Source organism: Phocoena sinus, chromosome 15 (genome assembly GCF_008692025.1).
Source record: "Phocoena sinus isolate mPhoSin1 chromosome 15, mPhoSin1.pri, whole genome shotgun sequence".
In the NCBI taxonomy this organism is placed as follows: domain Eukaryota; kingdom Metazoa; phylum Chordata; class Mammalia; order Artiodactyla; family Phocoenidae; genus Phocoena; species Phocoena sinus.
In genome coordinates, this window is record NC_045777.1 from 21,687,307 (window position 1) to 21,702,934 (window position 15,628).

General features: G+C 44.2%; 1 protein-coding gene across 8 annotated transcripts in view; it reads left to right on the forward strand.

Moving 5' to 3' along the window:
- The window catches only part of TTI1 (TELO2 interacting protein 1), an 86,212-nt gene that overhangs the window by 11,314 nt on the left and 59,270 nt on the right, over window positions 1-15,628 (forward strand). For 6 of the 8 annotated variants that reach the window (XR_004345853.1, XR_004345852.1, XM_032605755.1 and 3 more), the window contains 4 exons: window positions 483-596; window positions 3,014-5,356; window positions 9,505-9,714; window positions 12,617-12,765. Coding sequence is in view for 6 of the 8 variants with exons in the window: in XM_032605755.1 (XP_032461646.1) it covers window positions 3,055-5,356; window positions 9,505-9,714; window positions 12,617-12,765 (2,661 nt within the window). In the remaining 2 variants the exon portion in view is untranslated. The remainder of the gene's footprint in view (window positions 1-482; window positions 597-3,013; window positions 5,357-9,504; window positions 9,715-12,616; window positions 12,766-15,628) is intronic. The other 2 variants (XM_032605758.1, XM_032605759.1) reach the window with 1 other exon arrangement.

Below are 15,628 nucleotides of genomic sequence, written 5' to 3' on the forward strand. Positions count from 1 at the left end.
GTCCAATATCAAATAGATGATTTTCATCCTCAACAGCTTTGAAAGATGTTGAAGGGGTAGAACTGATGAAATTTAAGGGAACAGTGGAATTAAGAGGGAGGTAAAAGAAAGCAGGGAGGCTAAGGCGTCTAGCCCAGGTGAGGACCATAAATCACAAAGGGAATACAGAAGAAAGCAGATAAGTTCAGTTTGGGACAGGTTGTGTTCTCACCTCACTTGCTGTATTACAGTTTTTGTCATATAATCTGAGAACATAGTTCAGGGAACACCAGGTTATTGTCTTGAAACTCCTGAGATAAATAAGAGAGATGCAGAGCTCCTGGCCATCGCCTTCACCCCAGCTTTAACCAGACCCTCTGATTTTATCTGTTTTACGTGCTGGGCTTCCACTTAAACGTTTTATTTGAAGAAAGTTTTCCATGCTAAAAGAAAAAAAAAGTTACTCAGCAACATTTCCTTCTTCATTCATCTTCCCATTTTAGGTCTGTTTCGAGTCACTTCTTGTTTGAATGGAGTCCTCTGGTAGGGCATGTGGTGCTACCCTCTCTGAATCCTCGCATACGGCTCTTTCACCCTGACAGCTGAATATCTTTGCTGTAAGTAGGGTTTGGGGGCCACAATCCTTTATTTGCAGTCAGTAGATGCTCTTCCACTGTCTTCCATTGCAAATGAGAAGTCCAAAGCCGGTCTTTTTCCTTTGTAAGTTATTTGTTGTTTCTTCCTGAAGACATATGTGATTTTCTTTTCCGTTTATCTTTTAGTGTACAGGAATTTTACCACAATTTGACTAGGTGTGTATCCTTCATTCTTTTCAATCTCCAGATAAATACTTTTGCAGCTCAGAGAAATGTTTCAGTTATTTATTTATTTTAGCTCCTCCATCTGTTCCTTTTTTTCCTTCCAGAATTCCCAGCTATTTATATGTGTGTTCTCCCAGATCTGTGCTCCAAGTCTCACATTTTCCATCTCTTTGTATTTTTGCTCAGAGTTTTAAGATTACTCTACTTGATCTTCCCAGCCACTAATTAGATCTCAGCAATTAACCGCCTTTTTTTTTTTTTAATCAATTGAGCTTTTTTAGTGTGGAAAGACATGTTTTTAAATTCTAAGAAATATCTTTTGTCTTATAATTGAATTTCCTTATTGGTCTTAATTATTTTTCATATTCTTGTCTGTCTCCTTTAGCATTTCTGTTAAACTAAGGTTCACCACCTCAAGGGTGCTATATTTGCATTTCCTGCTCCTGACTGTTGGGTCCCATTAAGTGGTTACTTCCTTTGCTTCTGTTGTTCTAAATACTAGTACCTTGGGCAAGGGGTGGCACAGTAGCCTCGGGGTCATCAGTGTGTGAGCTGGTGCTGATGGGGTGTCAGTAGTCCCTGGCCCAGCTTTCTGGCCTCCACACCTGGCATTTTGCTAGTCTGGAATAGGGAAGATTTGAGCTTCTTCCCTTCCCTGGCTTCTTGAGGGTCACAGACCAGGAGATATCCCCCCAAGGGACCTCACAGACCAGCATTGCCTTTCCTCTCATGGAGTTCTGTGGACCAGACTCTGTCCAGGGTATGAGAGCCTGATTGTTGCCCTGGAGCCCTCTCCTGACCCATGGAGGAGATCCAGCACCAGCTCTCTCTGGGCTGAGCAGGTCTTGCCCACACCCACCAGGCACCACTTGCCTGCCAGCACTACTGGGGACAGCGAGAAGCAGCGGACACTTTCTTGTCATCATCTGTTCAGAAGCCCCCAGCAAGTAGAGCTGAGACAGAGAGAGAGAGGAGACACCACCAGACCAGGTGATCTCTAAGCCTCCGTCCGGCACCAGCGTTTTACAGTTGCACATGTTTAGTGGTCTCCAGCTTCAACTCGGTCCTCAGTACCCTTGGGCCACACTTTTGTGTCTTCCCAGCATGCTCTGCTTCCCCAAAGGGAATATTTGAGAATTTTATTTCTCTCCTCAAGCCCTCTGTTTACCCGCCTTCTTATTCGCTATCAGTCCATGACTTTGCATTTCCCCTCACAGAGAAAAGAGCCTCTTCTCTGTCAGGGGAAATGCAAAGTCATGGGCTGATAGCCCATGTGTAAAGTCGCACAGCTCCTTCACTTACCTATAAACCTGTCTCCTTTCACTGCCTGCCTGCCATCCACCTCTCCATCCTGCTCAAATCTCTCTTCTCCCGTGGTCTCTGTGATAGTGTGCGCTCCTGGTTTTCTTGTTTCTCTGGCCACTCCCTTTCATTTTGTTTTGCTTTCAGTCTCACCCAGCTCTGAGTCTTCTCCTGTATTACTGGCTGCCAGGGGGTCTTTTCAATGCATAAAGTTGTTCCTATCACCCTCTGCTTGAAATCTCTCCATGACAAGAATAGGCAAAATTAGTCCAGGCTGATAAAAGTCAGAGTAATGGTTACCTCTGGGCAGGGGAAATAGGAATTGATTGCAAAGGGGCATGAGGGAGCCCTCCAGGGTGCTGGAAATATTATATATCTTATTTTGGGTAGTGGTTCTATGAGTCTCTGCGTACATTAAAATTCACTGAGCTGTTATGTTAAGACTAGTGCCTTTCGCTCTATGTATATTATACCTCAAGTTAAAAAAGACAGAACCTTCAGTGGCTCTCCATCACTACCACAGGTTAAAATCCATACTCCTTAGAATAGCCCACAGGTTCCAGTTCACTCCTCCCTTGAGTCTTGGCTCAAGCATCTTCCTCCTGTGAAACCCACCCTGGCTTTCTGAATGTTATGACGCATACGTCTTCTATACTCATGTAGGACCACAAGCACAGGCCTAGCCTAATTCTTAAGAGACTGTGTTGTAACTGTACATCTCCTTCCCTCCCTTTACTGGGAGCTCCCTAAGACTTGGAACCGGCTCTTTTCCGTTCCATTGTTCCCCTAGCACCGTGTGGAGTGACTGGTACATAAGCCCCCACTGAATGTCTGTTGAATGAATGAGTGCAAGTTCACTTTGTATTTTCTTTGAGCTTGGCCCTCTTTACTGAAAAGTCTCCTCCCTCCAGCCTGCAGGGTGTTTGCTCAGTGAGAGGAAGCCTGTTGCACAATGGCGGTTTTTGATACTCCAGAGGAGGCCTTTGGCGTCTTGCGTCCCATCTGTGTTCAGCTCACAAAGACCCAGACAGTGGAGAATGTGGAGCGTCTGCAGGCACAGTTACAAGTCGTGAGTGACTCTGCCCTTCAGGAACTTCAGCAGTACATCCTCTTCCCTTTGCGATTTACCCTGAAGACCCCGGGCCCCAAAAGAGAGCACTTGATCCAGAGTGTGGTGGAATGCATCACCGTTGTCCTCTCTTCAACATGTGTGAAGGAACAAGAACTTCTCCAGGAACTCTTTTCAGAACTCTCTGCTTGCCTGTATTCACCCAACTCTCAGAAACCTGCAGCTGTGTCAGAGGAGTTGAAATTGGCTGTGGTCCAGGGCCTCAGTGCATTAATGCACTCGGCTTATGGGGACATCATTCTGACTATTTATGAGCCCTCCATTCTGCCTCGTTTAGGATTTGCTGTGTCTTTATTGTTAGGCCTAGCAGAACAGGAGAAATCAAAACAAATTAAAATGGCTGCCTTAAAATGTTTACAGGTTCTACTCTTTCAGTGTGAGTGTCAAGACCATCCAAGGTCCTTGGATGAACTTGAGCAAAAGCAGCTGGGGGATTTGTTTGCTTCTTTTTTACCTGGCCTCTCAACTACACTGACCAGGATCATCACAGGAGACTTTAAACAAGGGCACAGCATTGTCGTGTCTTCCCTAAAGGTCTTTTACAAGACAGTGAGCTTCATTATGGCTGATGAACAGCTCAGAAGAGTCTCAGAGGTCCGAGAAAAGCCTGCCGTGGAGCACAGAGTAGCGGAGCTGTTGGTTCACAGGGAAGCCAATTGGGTAAAAAATACCGGCGACAGGTTGACTGTCCTTATTAAAAAGATAATCGAGTGCGTTTCAGTTCACCCACACTGGAAGGTGAGGCTGGAAGTGATAGACTTTGTCGAGGCCCTTCTCTTGAAGTGCAGTCAGTCACTGGTCGAATCGGCTGGTCCCCTTCTGAAGGCTCTGGTGAGTCTGGTAAATGATGAGAGTCCTGACGTCCAAGCCCAATGCAATAAAATTCTGAGACGTTTTGCAGATGAGAAAGTCGTGGTGGGCAGCAGAGCCTTTGCTGACATCTTGTCAGAAAACCTGCACTCCCTTGCCACGTCCCTTCCCCGCCTGATGAACTCCCAAGACGATCAGGGCAGATTGTCTACTCTCTCCTTGTTACTCGGGTACCTGAAACTCTTGGGCCCCAAAGTGAACTTTGTCCTCAACTCTGTGGCCCATCTCCAGCGCCTTTCCAAAGCGCTTATCCAAGTTCTGGAATTAGACGTGGCCGATGTCAAAATCGTTGAAGAGCGGCATTGGAACTCTGAGCATCTGAGCACTTCTCCAGAGACTTCAGCCTCCCGGCCGTGGGCTCAAATGCAGAGGAGATATTTTCGCTTCTTCACTGACGAGAGGGTTTTCCTGCTCTTGAGGCAGGTTTGTCAGCTTCTTGGTTTCTATGGGAACCTCTACTTGCTCGTGGATCCCTTTATGGAACTGTACCACGAGTCTGTGGTTTACCGGAAGCAGGCCGCCATGATCCTCAATGAACTGGTTGTAGGGGCTGCTGGGTTAGGGGTAGAGAATGTTCATGAAAAACACATTAAAACAAACCCAGAGGAACTGAGGGAGATCGTGACATCAATACTTGAAGAATACACAAGCCAAGAAAACTGGTATTTGGTCACTTGCCTAGAAGCTGAAGAGGTGGGAGAGGAGCTGATGATGATGCAGTCAGGCATTCAAACCCTCACATCTGGTGCACACACCTGCCAGGCTACCTCTTCTCCCACCTTCTCAAAGCCAAGTCCCACGATCTGCTCCATGAACAGCAACATCTGGCAAATATGCATCCAGTTGGAAGGGATTGGCCACTTTGCACACGCACTAGGGAAAGACTTCCGTTTGCTCTTGATGTCAGCCCTCTATCCAGTCCTGGAGAAAGCTGGAGACCAAACCCTGCTTATCAGTCAGGCGGCCATCAGTACCATGATGGACATTTGCCAGGCTTGTGGCTACGACTCCCTGCAGCAGCTGATCAATCAGAATTCAGACTATTTGGTAAATGGGATCTCTTTAAATCTGCGTCATCTATCTCTCCACCCGCATACCCCGAAGGTCTTGGAAGTCATGCTACAGAACTCAGATGCTAGCCTGCTCCCTTTGGTGGCAGATGTGGTTCAAGATGTCTTGGCTACCCTGGACCAATTTTATGATAAGAGAACAGCTTCCTTTGTCAGTGTACTGCATGCCCTGCTGGCAGCATTAGGTACATTGAGAGCCCTTTTTTAATGCTGATTGGAGGGAAGGACTAGTATCCTTGTTCATCTAACTTTTTTTCTTTGTTTGGGGTTATGCTATGGAGGACGTTGTTTGAATAGGTGTCTGTCTGGTCCCACATGTTACGGTAGAGTTCCATTGCTTATGTTTTTATACTTTTAATAATCTCTACCATCTGTTGAACCCCTGCTCTGTCCCAGGGACATAAACCCTGTAGACTAAATGTAAACATTATTTTGCAGGTAAGGAAAACTAAGGCTCAGTGAGCTCCTCCTTAGTCAAGGTCACACAATAAGGAGGAAAGTCAGGATTTATGACAATTTTTTTCTTTTCAATATACCAGACTGCTTCTGACAATATTTAGAGTTAGCAGTATCTATGCTAATGGAGAACAGGGCTAACTTAACTTATTCAGTCCACAGATAATCTAGAACAGTACTGTCCAATAGACCTTCCTGTGATGATGGAACTGTTCTATATCTGTTCTGTCCAATATAATAACTACATGTGGCTAGTGCAGCTGAGGAACTGAATTTTTTATTTTTATTTAAATAGCCACATGTAGCTAGCTAGTGACTACCATGTTGGACAGAGCAGGTCTAGAAACTTTCTTTTAACCTTTTAATTGTATGAGGTGGTTTGAATTTCTCTACTTCCCTTTCACCCTGTTGGGTGTCTGTTGGAGGTGTTACCCACCATTAAAATGGCAAAGTTTTGGACTATAAGAAAGAGAATCCCTTCACTGGATAGTCAATCTTTGAATGAAAAAAAAAATATATATATATATGTGTATATATATATATATATATATATATATATATGAGCTATATACATGAGTTCCTTTTATCCAAAGAGCATACCTCCAGTATTTATTTCAGTACTTCTAATAGCCGCCAAAGTAGGTGGAAAGGTCACTAACCTCATTTTGTCAGCTGAAGAAGCTAAGACCATGTAAGAAAGTTTCTCAAGGAAGGTGACTGAACAGGGACAGTTCTCTGCCCTGTAGCTGATACCACTTCCAGTGTTCATTCATTCATTCATGAACGTTCACATGCAGTGTACGTATTCTTTAATTCATTCAGTAAAGATTACCTGCAGTATGTTAGACACTGTGCTAAGTAATCAGGATTCAGCAGTGAAGAAGATGAGTAAACTCAAGGAGCTTTCCTGCTACTGCAAGAGAGTAACAGGACAGTAGCAGAGTGGTCAGGGGACTTGATCATGGCACTTCCTTTCTGAGGAAGCGGCATTAGAACTGAGACCTGAAGGCTGAGAAGGGCCCATCAGTACATATGGAGCTGTCACATCATTTTTATGTTCTTTAAGAACATTCAGGCAAAGGGAACAGCAGGTGCAAAGGCCTGGAGGGAAGAAAGGGCTTGGGGTCTTTGGAGAATGGAGAAGAGATCATTGTGGAGACAGTGACACAAGATGAAATTGGAAGGCTGGGTGAGGATGAATCCCACGGGGCCTTGTAGACCAAGGGAAGGAGTGGGGGTTGTGTTTTGCAACCACTCGGAAGCCTGTGTGCTGGACTAGTCACTGGGATGGCAGTGGTGGCCAAGAAGAACATGGAAACACTCCTAAGACTGGCTTACTGCTTATAGATTTTAGACTATGAGTGGCTTCCATGGCCCAAATATACCCCAGGCTTCCATCCTTAGTGTTTTGAGGAACTCTACTACATGTCAGTTTGAGTTTTAAAAAATATATTAACAAAAGGCCTATTAAATATATCCTCTCAGGAGATATCTCCATTTGGGCCATGAAAATTGAATTGCCTTGGATTGCCAGTGTCTTTGGTCATCTCTAAAGAGGACTCCTGTGTAGCACCTTTTCTCTAAATTGCAGAGAGGAGAATGAGGATGGTTAAGCTTGACTTGAGAGCATCCTAGGAAAACCAGCAAAAGTGGGGATAGCTTTTCAGAAAGTTTTGAAATAACCCAGACCACACTTGCCTTTTGAATGGTAAGCAGTCCTGGGGAGTGGATCAGTCTCACACAAATCAAAGTAGCACTGCCTGCTGGCGTTTCCTCTTGTCATTCGAATTGTCTAACTGATGGTCACTCTTTTAAGATGGGAGTGGAAGTGTGGTCTCAGAGAACTTCCAAAAGGTTTTAAAAGAACCCAGTATGTCTTTTAGGAAATTGAGTTACCACATACACAGTGTTTCACAGGCATTGACTAAAAAAGCGTTAGGTTCCACAGTGAAGCCAAGAACCATCAGTTAAGTTACTGCTTAGCACCACCTACTGATCCAGTGATTATTCATAACAACAAAAAAATTGGGTAGCTTTGAAAATGAGAAAACATACCTCAGCACTCGGAGATTGTGCCACATCCACACATGCAAGGCCGTGTTCTTCTGGACACATAATGTTCTATTGTGTGGCTGCACCATGATTTAAGCAGCCCTTTCTTGGTGGACATTTTGGTTGTTTCCAGTCTTTTGCCCCCTCCACCCCCAAAATGCTGTAGTGTACTCTCTGTAGGTCATTTTGGACATGTCTGAGTATACCAGTAGAGTATATTCCTAAGACAGTTGCTGGCTTAGAGGGTATTACATTTAAATCTGTGATAGATAAAGAGTTTCAAATTGCTCCGTGAAGAGATTGCACCAATTTAAACTCCCATCAGCAATGTAAGAGAGCGCCAATTTTGCCACACTGTATATTACCTAGCTTTTTGATCTTTGCTAATCCAATAGGAGAAAAAGTGCACCTTATTATAGTTTAATTTGCATTAAGAGTGAGGTTGAGCTGCTTTGCCTTAAATCTAGAAAATAATCTTTGCAGCATGTCTACTTTTAGCAGTGTAAATGCTGGGCCCTGGCTTTAACCCATTGGGAATGCAGTCCCTCCGAGTACATTAAGGACAGATTTATGTCTGGGCACTGAAGAAATGGCATAATCGATCCCTTCACGTAGGAATCTCCAGGTACTGGACCAAACGCTCTCATATCCAGCATTTGCTCTCTGCTGCTCCCAGTGGCCTGGCCCTGGCATAGCCCATCTGCTGTTGCTGTGGCTCTGTGCAGATGCTCCTTGATAGAAAAGAGATTAGCAGGTGCTAAAGGTCATCAGAGACTTCTCCCCTGCTGTCTGCAAAAGGAGGGCAAAAATTCAGGCCATGGGGTTTTCTTGTTGATTCGTTCTTTAAGTATTAACAGCCTTTTTTGAAATGAAGCCCTGGGGGACCCCAGTACACAAAAAGAGTTCAAATTAGAGCAGGGCTGGTAAGAGAAGGCATAGAAACTCTGTTCCCACCCTTTAACCTGCTGTCTCTGGGTGCCCTCCCTGTTGTGACCCTGAGACATTTCTGCAGAGCCCTAGGGCTCCTCAAGACACAGTTTGAAAACCACTGGTTCTGTAATGTTTAAGGCTTATTCTGCGGTGACACATCAGAAGTATTGGAGCATCACTAAAAAAGGAAAAGCTTTGGAGAGAAAATGCCAGCCTTCTGAAGCATTTTATATCAGATATCTATGTGAGACTGTGTCCGTTCTCAAGGCTCTGCAGAGCCTCTCTTCCGCTAATGAGCAGTGTATCCTGCACTCAGAATTTTGTCACTGGTAGCTTTCCTCCAGTCTAGCATGTTTATTCATTCAGCATATATTTTGAGCACCCACTCCATGCTGGGCATATTGGCTTTCCAGTGGTGATCAATGGAACGCAGTGTCTAATGGGAGATTCAGACACTAAACAATACATACAAAGTAAATATACTAATTACAAATTGTGATGAGTTGAAAGAAAAGAACATGGTGCTGTATAAGACAGCGTATAAAAGACCTAAGTTAGATTGGCAGGGCTGTGGGGGGACGGGGGTCAAGGAATGGCTTTACTAGGTAACGTATATTTGTATTGAAACATGAAAAGTGAGTTGGAATTAACCAGATGTTACATAGGAGGTTAAAGTATTCCAGATAGTAAGAACAGCATGTGCAAAGGTTCTAAGGCAGGAGGATACCTGGCGCATTGGGCAGCCGGGAGTGGTTAGAAGAGGAGGCTGGAGAGACAGGTAGGGACTGGATCCTGTGGGCAACGTGCAGGCCATGGCAGAGAGCTTATTCTACTTAGAAAGTACTAATGCCTGTTGTCAATGACCGAGGTGATCATTATAACACTTTATTTATAGCCCAGTGGTTTCCAGACGCAGGTCATCTTGGGCAACTCCAAGAGCAAAGTGTAGGGGAAGAGGGAAGTCATTTGAGCCAAAGACCAGCAAGTCTTGAGAAAGGACTTGAGAATACCACAACAGCCGAAGACATTGAACAGTTTGTGCTGAACTACCTCAAGGAAAAGGATGTAGCAGATGGAAATGTCTCGGATTTTGATAATGAAGAAGGTAACTATTATTTATTTTGGCCTCAGCTGTTTTTTACTTTTGGAAGCAGATTATTGTAAAAACAATGAAACATCATGATAGAAAGTTTGGAAATAAGAAAGGTCACAAATAACCCCCGCCATGCTAACGTAAGCATTCTCACTTTGTGTGTAGTCGTTTCCCATCCTTTTCTTCTGCAAACCTGTTTTTGTTTGGTTGCAGCCACAGTTTAAATGCATTATACCCTTTTTGCATTTAGTTATATAATAAGGAACTCTTCATGTTGCTATGGAGTTCTCATAATTAATGTTTTAATAGCTGCCACTAAGTATACATTCCCCTGTGGGAAGTTTAGGTTGCTTCTAGCTTTTCACTCTAATAAACAGTGCTGCAGTGCATGATTCTATGCACGTGACCTTTTCCTTCTTTTTGCATATTTCTGTATAAATCTCAGAAGTGGGATTTCTAGGTCAGGGATATGAACATCGTGTTATGCTTGCCAAATTGTCTTTCAGAAAGGTTGTGGCAATTTACACCTCTTCTGCAGTTCAGGATTAATACTGGTTTCACCACAAGCTTGCCAACATTGACTATTACCAATTTTACTTCTTGCTAAATTAAAATGGTTCTCGTTATTTTATTTTGCATTTCTTTGATTGCTAGAAAGGTTGAACATCTTTCTATATGCATCTTTCCTAACAATTTCTTCTTATGTCCATTATATTTTCAAATGCTTTGTCCATTTATTTTATTTATTGGTAGGAGTAGATTCCAGTGTTTTCCTTACCAATTTATATGATAAAGGAGAAGGGAGTTCAGGCTAGTTGAAGCTCTGGCCTATTGTTTTATTCACAAGCTCAATCTGGAGCTTCAGGTCACGGAAGGATTAATAAATTATTAGAATCTCCTCTGCAAATATAAAATGCCAAGTCATAATGAGCTTGGTGGTCTCAGAACTGTCCTAAATCAAACTGAGTCCCAAATTAGTTTGTTAGGTTGGAATAGAGCAGATTTCTTTTTTTTTTTTTTTTGGCACTCTACTCTGAGACTCTGATGAACTGAAGCCAATACCTCCAGGATAACAGGAAATACCTCCAGGATAACAGGAAATAGTAGTTCAATGCAACTAAATAGCAGGGAAGCGTCACAAGGCCCAAATAATGATTTATGCAGAGTTGAGTTGTTATTCTCCCCAAGAACAGAATTTTCTAATCAGAAATCTATCGGGCTTTTTCTTCTCAGTTTTGTCTCTTGAGCCAACCCAATCCTTCTTATAAACTGCACCCCTTGCTCAAGCCTAGAAACCGTGAAGAAGAGGCATTTTGATCCCTCATAATCCAGATTTGCCATTCTTGTTTGAAATTCTAGCATTGTCACTGAATCAATTCTTTCATGATTAGAATCTTCTGGTTCTAGTTGATGTTGGCTAGGAGCAGACTGAATGAATCAAATCTTTCTTCCGGTAGCAAAATCCACATCCCTCAGATAACATTTCGCAGTAGGTGAATTTCAAACAACAAATCCTCCTCTAGAAAGAAAAGCACAGCCTTATCATTCTTATAATTATCGTTCTTCAAGTACACACCACACACTTGGCATTATAAGGAATGTTTGGATTGATGTTGGTTTGACATGGCGTTTTTGTTTTAACCACAGTAAGAACACCTTATATATCTGACGTCCCTTCCTCCAAGAAATCCAAGCATTCTACAAATGCATTTTCATTTATCTTTTCAGCATCTGTTAGAGACAGGTGTGGACTCTACTGTAAGGTTCTGTTTTTCCAGCAGAGGAAACTGAAATGGCAGAAAGTTAGGGGAGCAATGCTTAGCTCAGTGTAAATGAGCACAGCTGGTATTGAGGGTGTGGGGAGACTGGAGGCTATAAGCAGATAGAGGATAACCTTCAGGGGAGGAATTTTGGCCAGGGTTTCATGCAACTCTCAAGTCTTTTTGTTTTAATTTACAAACTTACACCTATCTCATGCAATGCAACACTCCAGGCAATGAGAAAAATGATAATAGCTGGTGACATGCATCTCATTTAACTCTCTCAGCAAGCAGATGAGGTATACATGCTTTATCCCTTTTTTTCAAATGAGGTGACATGGGATGAGAGGAGTTGCTAATAGGATGTGGAGGCAAGACTTTAGTCCTCTGACCAAACCCCATCCCTGTATATTGCACCAGGCTGCCCTGGTGTTGTCCCTCATACCAAGATGTGTAAGGCTTCATCTTGGCCCTCAGAAGATCTTACAGGCTGGTAGAGAAGACAGACATGTACCCCCTTTAGTCAAAAGATGAACCAAAAGGAAAGGAAAGAGTAAAGGGCCAGAGGCCAGCCAGGGAACTGCCAGCCTCGGGGCTCCAAATTAGAATCTTGCCCTCTTATGTTTTTATTTTAAATATTTATTAATGGCAACTTAGAAAAGACTAAGGATATAGGGAAAAAATAAAAATCATCCATTAACTCATGACCCCGTCTCTGTTAATATTTTGAACTTCCTCCTATCTTTATATAAAACTTTATGTAATAGTGCTCACATTGTGTATGCAATTTCATATCCTGCTTTTCTCTTTTTAACACAATGTTATAAGCATTTCCCCTTGTCATTAAAGCCCTTGGTAAATGCAAAATTTCAGGCCCTCATAATATGCCATTCATTGTATGGATATACCATGGTTTATATAACCGTACCCCCTTGAGTGGACATGGAAGGTTTTCCCCCAGTTTTTAGCTGTTACAGGTAATGCTTTGGTGAATATCTTGACTCGTAGCTTGACCCAAATTTTACATGGTTTCCTTGGGATCAGTTCCTAGACATTTTCCCTTGTAAGTCTTACTCCTGATCTGAAGTTGGGAGATCAAGTTGGGGTGGGGCATCTCTCGTAAAACACTGCCGCCAGTTATGCTCTTTTTCCAGAGGAGCAGTCAGACCCTCCCGAAGTGGATGAGAATGACACTGATCCCAGTGTGCAGCCACCACTGCCAGTGCAGATCCAAATAGCCACGGATGTGATGGAGCGCTGCATCCACTTGATGTCAGACAAAAATCTGAAAATCCGCTTGAAGGTCAGTGTGCGGCCCTTTCCCTGCATTCACAGAGCTGCGGGACTGAGGTTTGGTCTATTGGCAATGACTACATGGTTGAGCAAGGAGCCCCCCTTATCTCCCAGTGCATGTGCAGTGGCCAAGAGAAGGCATCAGGAGGAATTTATCTGTGGGATGCCAGTCTTACGTCTTTCTGTATCAGCCCAGAGGCCAAAAGGGATCTGAGTCCCCTTGGTAGAATTAAAAACCACAAAGTTGGGCTTCCCTGGTGGCGCAGTGGTTGAGAGTCCGCCTGCCGATGCAGGGGACGCGGGTTTGTGCCCCGGAGATCCCACATGCCGCGGAGCGGCTGGGTCCGTGAGCCATGTACCGCTGAGCCTGCGCGTCCTGCAAAAAAAAAAAAAAAAAACCCACAGAGTTTTGGAGCATTATTGCATCTCCAAGGGGGAAAAAGTCATAATTTGGAAAGGATATCACTTTCTGAGCTGACTTAATGTGGGACACAGGTTTAAATATTTTGAAGTGGTCATTCGTCCAAGCCTGACGCTAGCCCTTGTCTCTGTTTCTGTTTCCATTTTCATCCTAGGCCTGGCACCAACACTTTTCTTAATCTTACATCCTTGTTTGCTAGCAGTTTCCCAAGCAGCCTCCCCATCAGCAAAGACTTAAACTATACAGTAGTGACTCCGATAACAGGACAGTGGGGCGGGGTGGGCATGGGGGACACAGCTTTCAGAATCACCTGGGGGCAGATCTTACACCCAAAGGAAAGCACAGCCTGACCCATTCCTCCCTAGCCCCAAACAGGAGTGAGAAACAGCCACCTCCGTGCATTACTGATAGTGATGAGAGCACTTTGCCCTGGTCGTGGGTGGGGGCTGGGAAACGCTGACCCACAGATTACCTCACTCAGCATCTGGGTTTTGCGGAATTTGTTTAGTCTTCCCAGAGATACTTCTTAGCATTGTCGGGTTTTCCACTCAGGAGGCACTCTTCAGGAGCCTTTTGTTGGTGGTGTCTGGTTGACACATCAGTAAAGTGTCTTCCCTCTTCTGGAGGCTTTGTAGCAGCGTATATACACTGTAGCTATTGAGAGCATCAGCACTGGAGTCAGATCTGCATGCCCGGTTCCAGCCCTGGCTCGGCCCTTCACTAGCCGTGCCACCTGGAGTAAGTCAGTTCACCTTTTTGAGCATCAACTTCTTTATCTGTAAAATGAAAATGATGGTACCTACCTCACTGGGTCATTGACTATAAATATAAAACAGTTAGCCTCAGACATGGCACATACACTCATTCACTTATTCGCTTATTCGCTAAATGCTTATTGAGGACTGCTATAGGTCAGGCAGAGGGTATATAGAAGGAAACGAAGCAGACATGATCCCTGTCTTCATGGAACTTCCTGTCTCTCAAGGGGAAAGGGGTAATACACAAATACATATACGTGGAGGAAATGCTATGAAGGTAATAAGAAGGTTCTATGATAGAAAATTCACCCATGTAGTAAACACATTTTGGGAACCTACTCTACCAAACCCTGTTGAATAAGAGGGAGCTACGTTCTGATTTAGACCAGTTGTCGGGTGATAATGTTTAAGTTGAGACTTAAAGGCTGAGCAGGAGCCAGCCCTGCAGGGACAAAGGGAGGGGGAAGAACATTCCAGGCAGAAGGGGAATGATTCACTGAAGTATGATGTAACTTACCCAGTTAGTGACAGAACTCAAATCCAAAGCCAGTCAGTGATACCAAAGCCATTTCCACTGTACTGCTCTGCTCTCCTGAGGCTTCTCTTTTTTTTTTTTCTGAGGTTTCTCTTATTTCCCTGCCTAACTATTCAGCCCTCAAGGGCAGGGCCTGTTTTGTTCTTTGTTTCTGTTCCAGTCTCCGTGTGACCAGCACACAGTAGTCATCCAGTAAGGGTTTACTGCAGACCTTACTCTGTCTTCCTGACTCAGACATGTACCTTCCCCTGCTCTGGGAAGGCTGGCCCATATGTGCAGGAGGGAAGCCTGCACTTGGTTATCGTGGCGACCACTGCCCGTGACACTGAGCAGGTCGTCTGTCTTCAGTGAGCTTTGAGACATGAGAGATCAGGAAACATATTCTCAGGGAAGATAAAAACCCCAATTTACATCTAGTCTACCCCAGACCTTTCTTCTGAGATTGACCTGTGTCCCAGCTGCCTACTTGACCTCTCCATTTAGAGGTAACAGAACTTGATCTCACCCACCCTCCCGGTTTCCTCCTTCTCCTTTGTTCCTTAGTTCCTATCTCATTAAGCTGTACCTGCATCTATTCAGTTGCTAAGCCTGAACCCAAGCAGCTCTTTTTGATACCTCTCTTCATCTCCCCAAGAGTGAGTCCTTCAGCAATTTAAGCCATATCATCTCCAAAACAGATCTCAAACCCTTCACTTCTCTGCCTCGGCCACGAACATGTAGCCGCGTAACTCCCCGCCTCCCATGTGGACGTGTGCCGTGGCTCCCTCAAGGGCCTCCTCACTTCTTCTCACTCTCACTTCAAGTCCCTTCTCCACTCAGCAGCCAGAGTGACTTTTTAAAAACATGAATTGTATCATAGCACGTGCCTGAACATTTCCACGGCTCCCCACCACATTTAGTACAGAATTAAAGTCTTAATGTGATGTCGTCGAGGTCCAGTCCCATCCTACCCCTCCTCTGTCACGCTTCACGCTGCCCTGCTTTAGTCTTCTAAGCACTGCAAGCTCTCCCTCCTCTGGGTCTTCCTCGTTACTGTTTCCAGTATGCCTCCTTATAGAAGTTACTTCCTCAGATAAGCCCTCCCAACAGTTTTTATGGTATAGATCCCTCCCTTTAATGTCTTGCATTTCCCCCTTGACTTTCCTTCCTTGTACTTGTC